The sequence below is a fragment of the Octopus bimaculoides genome, chromosome 13 (assembly GCF_001194135.2).
Source record: "Octopus bimaculoides isolate UCB-OBI-ISO-001 chromosome 13, ASM119413v2, whole genome shotgun sequence".
NCBI classification, from domain to species: Eukaryota; Metazoa; Mollusca; class Cephalopoda; order Octopoda; family Octopodidae; genus Octopus; species Octopus bimaculoides.
This window is the reverse complement of record NC_068993.1, coordinates 30,547,735-30,555,820: the sequence shown is the minus strand read 5'-3', so window position 1 is coordinate 30,555,820 and position 8,086 is coordinate 30,547,735. Positions and strand designations below refer to the sequence as shown.

The following is an 8,086-nucleotide window of genomic DNA, read 5'->3' as shown; positions in this document are numbered from 1 at the left end:
GTTTTTCGAGCGAGATCGTTGCCGGTGCCCCTGGACTGGCTCTTGTGCGGGTGGCACATAAAAGACACCATTTCGAGCGTGGCCGTTTTCGTGCGGGTGACACGTAAAAGCACCCACTACACTCTCTGAGTGGTTGGCGTTAGGAAGGGCATCCAGTTGTAGAAACTCTGCCAAATTAGATTGGAGCCTGGTGTTGCCATCCGGTTTCACCAGTCCTCAGTCAAATCGTCCAACCCATGCTAGCATGGAAGGCGGACGTTAAACGATGATGATGATGATGATGAATGATAATTCAACAAGTCTATCTCAGGTTTGGCAGTGTAGGCTATAGTCTAGTCACCCGTATAGTCAACCAGGTAACACATGAAGGAGTCATACCCAACGACTTGTAGCAGTACCATAGTCAACTGCTACAAAGGTAAAGGTGATTCATTACCCAGGAATAACTACAGAGGTATCAAATTGTTGGATCAGGTGATGAAAGTCACGGAGAGGGCCATAGCCCAACTAATCAGGGTGAGAGTTAGTCTAGACAAGATGCAGTTTGGGTTTTTGCCAGGGAGAAGCACCACTGATGCTATATTTCTGGAAAGACAGCTGCAGGAGAAATTGCTGGCCAAGGATAAACCTCTGTCCTTGGCTTTCATTGACATAGAGAAAGCTTTCGACAGAGTGCCCTGATCCCTTATCTGGTGGTTAGTGTGGAAACTAGGGATAGATGAGTGGTTGCTGAGAGCTGTACAAGTCATGTACAGGGATGCTGTCAGCGAGGTGAGGCTTGGCAATGAGTATAGTGAAGAATTCTAGGTAGAAGTAGGGGTTCACCAAGGATCAGTCCGCAGCCCCCTCTTATTCATCATGGTCCTCCAGGAAATAACAGAAGAATTCAAGACAGGCTGTACCTGGGAACTCCTCTTTGCTGATGACTTTGCTCTAATAGCTCAGTTTCTACATGAACTAGAGAAGAAATTTCAGGTGTGGAAGCAAAGTCTAGAATCAAAGAGCCTTTGAGTCAATTTAGTAAGAACTAAAGTCTTAGTAAGTAGGAAGGCAGATAAATCACAAATCCTTTCAGGTGGATGGCCCTGCTCAATCTGTAGAAAAGGCATAGGTAGAAATTCCATAAGATGTACCCAATGTAAGCTATGGACACATAAGAAGTGCAGCAATATCAAAGGAGGGGAAGATAGTTTTTGTGTGTGGCAGATGTACAGGGGCAATAAACATCAAAGATGCACAGAAAACAAATTTCATCACATGCCAAGGAGAAAAACTAGAAGTAGTTGATATCTTCCATTACCTAGGTGACCAAGTCAGTTGTGGAGGTGGATGCTCTGAGAGCATAGCTATTAGAATAAGAATAGCCTGGGCAAAGTTCACTGAGCTCCCACCTCTGCTGGTAACAAAGGGCCACTTGCTCAGAGTAAAAGGTAGACTGTATGATGCATGTGTGTGAACAGCCATGCTACACAGTAGTGAAACATGGGCTGTGACTGCTGAGGACATGCATAGGCTTGAAAGAAATGAAGCTAGTATGCTCTGCTGGATGTTTTATGTCAGTGTGCATACACGACAGTGTTAGCACCCTGAGAGAAAAGTTGGACATAGAAGCATCAGATACACTGGTATGGTCATGTGTTGCATATAGATGAGGACAGCTGTGTGAAGAAGTGTCACACCATAACAGTGGAGGGAACCTGTGGAAGATATGAGATGAGGTGGTGAAGCATGACCTTCAAACATTGGGTCTCACAGAAACACTGACAAGTGACCGAAACCTTTGGAGATATGCTGTGCTTGAAAAGACCTGGCAAGCTAAGTGAGATCATAGCCATGGCTGATGCCAGTCTTGCATAACTGGCCTGTTTAAAAGTATCCTTAAATCATCAGGCAATATGCTGTGCTTGAAAAGACCTGTTGAGTCAAGTGAAATCATAGTCATGGCCGATGTAGTGCCACCTGACTGGCACATAAAATGCACCCACTCACTACTCTCCCGGAGTGGTTGGCATTAGGAAGGGCATCCAGCTGTAGAAACCTTGCCAGATCAGATTGGAGTCAGTCCTCAGTCAAACCGTACAACCCATACCAGCATGGAAAACAGTCATTAAACAATGATGATGATGATAAAATAACTGCAGAAACACAAATTTAAAATGTGAATGAAGAAATCCTGTGTTCCTATTTCGGTTTGTGAAAAAGTTTTAAGTGACAAAACTTTATATGAAGAATTAATGAGAGGAACTTGACAAAATAATTCTGGAAATGGAGGAAAATAATTTCATAAATAAGACTGAATCCAGGATTTTACAGTCAGAATAAAAACACCTGTATTTTATGGTCTCCCCAAAATATACAAAAAGTTTGAAAAATTTCCTCCAATGCACTCAATTTGCGGTGGATATGTATGTTGTACAGTCAAAATTTCAGAATAGCTTTCTACTCCCTGTAGCAAAAAGATCAAGTTCCTACGTTCGGGATACTTTTGATTTTGTGTCTAAAATTAATAACTTTCTAAACACCAAAGTTGTGTTGAAAACTGTTTTTTTGGTAACTATAAATGTTTCTTTACTCTACCCTGATATTGACCATGATGAGTGGGTGGGAGCATGCATGAATGCCTTTGAAGAATGGTCACAGAAAAGTATTCCATCTAATTTTCTCTGTAGTTTGTGTTACAAAGTAACACAATGATGTTTGGACAAAACTTTTACCACCACACTTAATGAGGACATTTAAATCCCTGCGTGGTCATGAACCAATACTCTGGTTATGGTTCATTGAAGATGTATTTTACATCTGAGGAGGATCACAGGACAGTTCAGTTAACTTCTTGCATTTCTGTGACTGTTATGCTAAAAACTATGGCTTTAAGTCCAATAGAAAGCTTACATCTAGTTTTTCAAAAACTAGTGTTCAGTTTTTGGGCACAAAAGTTTTCTAGAGACAGAATAGTGATAGAGTTATTTTGCAAATTGCCACTCCAATCATCCACATCATATAATTAGGTCAAATCCCAAATCCCAATTTTTGAGGATAAATCAGATTTGTACTGCTATGGGGGAAACATGCAAATGCTTTTGTACACCATTTTATCATGATCAAAGGAAATCACAAATGACATAGCTAAAATTAACAAGGAAAGTCAAATTTACATGCATAATTTTAGCAACCAAAGTAAAATTTGTGATAGACTTCCATCAGTGATTAGCCGACACTGAAATTTCACTCAGTGTTGCATGAAAGTTACCAGCATATTGCAGGAAAATATCCTTATTTCAAACAAATATTCCCCCAGATGCCTATTGTAGTTTTTAGATGCAATAAAAATATAAGAGAAATTTTAACCATTACCTCTGACCCCAGGAAACCTACCATTGAAGTTTCTGAATACTGCACCTTGACAAACAGCTGCAAGAGAAGTAAGCCCTGTTCGTTATGGTACAACATGAGCCAAGTCAATTTCATCACAAATCATAACAGAAATGTTATGATTTAAACAGACTTGTAAAGATTTCCATTTGGTGTACACAACAGAATGCTATAAACACAATTTAATTTACGTTGGTTGTACAACATAGCAATTTAATTAAAGTTTCCATGGGCACAATAGCAATAGTTTGATAGAACATTTTACATCAAACAATTGCAAGTGGACATTCTCAGGAAATATTCTTACTCTACAACTTTTTCAGTCCTCGAAATGCATGGGGACAAATATATTTGTGAATTACTAGCATCATGTCCTGGAGGAATGAATAAAATGATAGGTGAATTTCAACACATTTACACGAAACTGTTTGACAAAATATTCTTTTTCCTTTTTTTTCTTTCTTCTTTTTCCTTTGACCAGTTATGAAATTAAAAACTGATGATGTCATTCTATTGAAATAGGAATGCAAGATTTCTTTCTTTATATTTTGAATTTCTGTGTTTCTGCGGATATTTTCATTTTACATTTTGAACCTGAAGAAGATCTGTTGAAATATTATTCAAACCGTTAAATAAACAATCTATTACAAATCACATCGTGCTCTTCTTGTCTATTATTATTATTGTTATTATTATTATTCCTTCATAACACAGTGTAAGTAAAAATGCACCGGAGTCTGCAAGGACTTCAGACTGATAATACTTTCCTTAAGATGTACGCTGTGCCCAATAAGGCTGCTTTTTGCAAGACATCAATTTTGCATGAGATTTCCAGTTGCCTTAAGAAGTCTTGAGGTTTCAATGGGATTGAGCCCAATGCTCCAATTACCACTGGTATCACTTTTACATTACCCTCTCGCATTCCATACAGTCTTGCCATTTCCACTTTCAATTCGGAGTACTTGGTGATTTTTTCAACCTCTTTACTCACAACATTCTGACAGTATTTGTCTCTCTTATTCAATATGGCAATATCCCGCCGACAGTTTTCGATTACATGATCTATCTGAAAATCATAGTCCCAGAGTACCGTTACTTTTCCATCTCCCTGCATAACCTTACTTGGTACATGCTCATACCAGTTCTCTGTTACTTCATATTGGTATTTATGGCACAAAAGCCAATTAAGATACACACACACTTTATCATGGCAGCATTTGTATTCTTTTTGTGCAAAGTTTTCACATCGACTTAATCATTATTATTATTATTATTATTGTTATTATTATTATTATTTATCCTTCTTTTCTATCTTCCAGTGAGGAATCCTCCACCTGTATGTATTGGCTTACCTCACCTAGCTGAAGTGAGATTATGTATAAAATTCTATAATGTCACCTTTAACAAACACAGATTCTCAGCCTGTGTCAAGTTGGAAATAAAGGCTGGAATTGAAGAAGATTTTAAATTAGGTTGCTTTTCTTTCCCCCTGCCAGTCAAAAAAGAAATTAATCATCTTCCTTTCCAAAAATTGCTATACCCTCCTCTTTCTGATACCATTCATGATTCAAATATTTTCAGGATGGATAAACCCCCAAACTAGGGTTCCCAGTAAAATAATGCTAAAACATATCATGTACAATCTGTATTAATATAAATGTGAAATCATTATTATTGGTGTTGTAAGGGGTGGTGGATTGGCAAAATATTTAGACCCTCTGATAAAATGCTTTGTAGTGTTTGTTCAGGTTCCTTATATATTTTAGGTTCAAATTCCACCATAATCAACTTCACCTTTCATCCTTCTGGTATATGTATGGAGGGCAATACATAAAATGTCGGTCTTTTTGCCTAATTCAGAAATAGTCGTTATTATTTTTATTATTAAAAATTAGACTAAAATGAAATTCTTAATGTTGCAATGTCTATATGAGAGGAATAATATTTATGAAAACACTCACTCACACATATATTTATGAAACACGAAATAATGTGTCATGTAAAGTAATGCCAACTATAATATTGTATGTTAATGTAATGAGGCTGTGATATAACATAATGTTGGCTATAATATAATAATGGTTTCAAATTTTGGCACAGGGCCAGCAATTTTGGGGGAATGACTAAGTGAGATATATTGACCTCAGTACTCAACTAGTACTTATTTTACTGACCCTGCAAAGGATGAAAGGCAAAGTCAACCTTAGTGGAATTTGAGCTTACAAAGTGCAGATGGATGAAATATTGCTAATCATTTTGCCCAGCATGCTATTGATTTTGCCAGCTCACCACCCTAATATGACAGCTATGATATGATTTAAAGTATGTTATAATACAGTGTTGGCTGTGATATGATATAATCATGTGTATGTTATATAATGCTATGTTTACTCTACCCACATATTCATTTTTGCCTCTTGTTAAATCTACTTCACAAAATATACTTTATTAACTGTTATTATGAAAGGGAAAGGTTATAAATATTCCATTCATTTTCCTCTAATGTTTCATTGCCCTGAGACCTTGTTAACTGATGCCATATATATGAGAAATTTTATGCAGTTGAAAATAAAGCTTCAAGTAAGCTAAACCCATTGTCTGGATTTGATCACCAATCAGAAACATTAGGCTTGGGCAATAAATAGATGTTACATTCCTTTTGGATATTTTTATATTATCGTTTTTTAAGGAAACAACATTGATATCATTACAAGCAAACCTGATACATGTTTTGAAAATTCTTTAATCAAACATACTCACCTCTTTCTCTCTCCCCACTCTCTCTCTATCAATCTATCTATCTATCTATCTATCTCCATCTGTAGCTGTGTATACTGTGCACAGTCTTCTTGCTTATTCAACAATTTGTTTCCATTATGTTCATTGGAGATACAGACTATTATTGTAGAATAATAATATATATATGTTCATATAAAATATTTTACTTACTGTACTATGTATTGCATATTAAAATCTATATTTGTTAACTTTAAATATATTTTTGTTATCTTTATTGTTTATGATTTATAGCCTTCAGTACTCAGTTCTACATCAATTTTGATTCAGTCAGTGCAGTTTAAACTTTAAATTGCACTGACAACCAATATCTAGAAAGACCAGGTGTATTTCTGTTCATGTGTTAGGAAGTGTATTTTTTTTTTATTGAATCCTGGTTTTGAGTGTTACGCTGCATATATGAAAAAAATCAGTACAAAACAGAGAAATTATAAGATATTTAGATACACCATCTTACATTTAATTAACATGAGATTGTTATTAGTTACACAATACAAATTACATAATGCAGATTTAATTTCAAATTATCAAAGACGTATAACTCTATGCAATATTATTGGATTGGAAAGATGATATAATTTAATAATTCATCATCATTGAGATGACTAGTGACTGTCATTTCCACGATGGTGAAGTCTGCCATCTTTTCAATCCAATAATATTATGTATAAAAGTTAGAAGTCTCTGATGATTTGACAATATATTTTGATTATGTAATTGGCATTAGGTAATTAATAAACATCATATGTTAATAAATGGTGTAAACAAATATCTATGAAGAATCTCCCATTTTATTTATATATATATATAATTTTATTTAATAAACTATATATTTTTATGAGTTACTAATAGTTTCATGTGATGAAAACTACTCAGACAGCATTTTATAATACAAGTCTTGTGCCTTCACACAATCTTCCAGACTCTGACCAAATGGTATAACAAGCTAAAACAGGATATTATGATAAGAGAAAAGGTGAGAAAGAAGTAGATGTAAAAGATGAAACACTGAAAAATGAAAAAACAAAAAAAGAAAGAGGGGGAGAATTAGAGTTATGTCCTCGAATGAATAGGGGCCTAGAGTCTGTGGCAGAACTGCTCTATTTGGAGATGGTGGTATTTTCCAATTCACTAACTGGAACTTATCCATATGTTTATATCACTTGAATATTTCAGATTTGAAATTCAGCAGTGCAGTGGAGTTCTTGGATCTGAAAAAGATCTGTGTTCTTTCAGCTATGAATAGCTTACATTTTTTGGATCCGTTGACATATGGTGTGAAACTTTCAACTATTTTTCACATGATTGTATGTGATGTGGCATAGCTAACCACATATCTTCCTTCCAGCACAGGTACAAAAGTAAAGTTATTAAGCTGGCTAGCCATGTGTGAGGTTTGAAAGTCTAACGCCACACCACATAAAATCAAGTGGAAAATAGTTGAAAAGTACATACCATACATTATAGGATCCAAAAAATGTAAGTTATGTGTAGCTGAAAGAACACAGATCCTTTTCTGATCTAAGAACTCCACTAGGCTACTTAATTCCAGATCTGAAATTTTCAGCAAATATGGATAAGTTCCTGTTGACGAATTGGAAAATATCACCCTCTCTGGATTTAGCAGCTGTACCACAGACTCTAGGCTCCTATCCATTCAGCCTTATGACTTTACAGTCAAAGGAGATATAACTCTAATTCTCCTCACCCCATTTTCTGTTTTTTGTTCTTCAGTGTTTTCAACCTTCCACTTTTACATCTACTCCTCGCTTTTTCTTGTATTTTCTCTTATCCTATCGTCCTATTTTAATTTCTAATGAAATGTGTGTAGAGCTTATGGATTGCAGGAGGGCACCATACGTGTTATAAAATGCTGAGTTGTTTTTATCGCAAACTAGTAGTAGCTCATAAAAATATG

General features: G+C 35.7%; 1 protein-coding gene across 1 annotated transcript in view; it reads left to right on the top strand.

The window, feature by feature from the left end:
* LOC106881425 (uncharacterized) overlaps positions 1 to 6,366 on the top strand; it is a 24,900-nt gene extending 18,534 nt beyond the window's left edge. The window contains exon 4 of the mRNA XM_014931812.2: positions 4,692 to 6,366. Within this exon, the coding sequence (XP_014787298.1) occupies positions 4,692 to 4,975 (284 nt within the window). The 3' untranslated portion in view covers positions 4,976 to 6,366. The remainder of the gene's footprint in view (positions 1 to 4,691) is intronic.
* Positions 6,367 to 8,086: the final 1,720 nt, after the last annotated feature.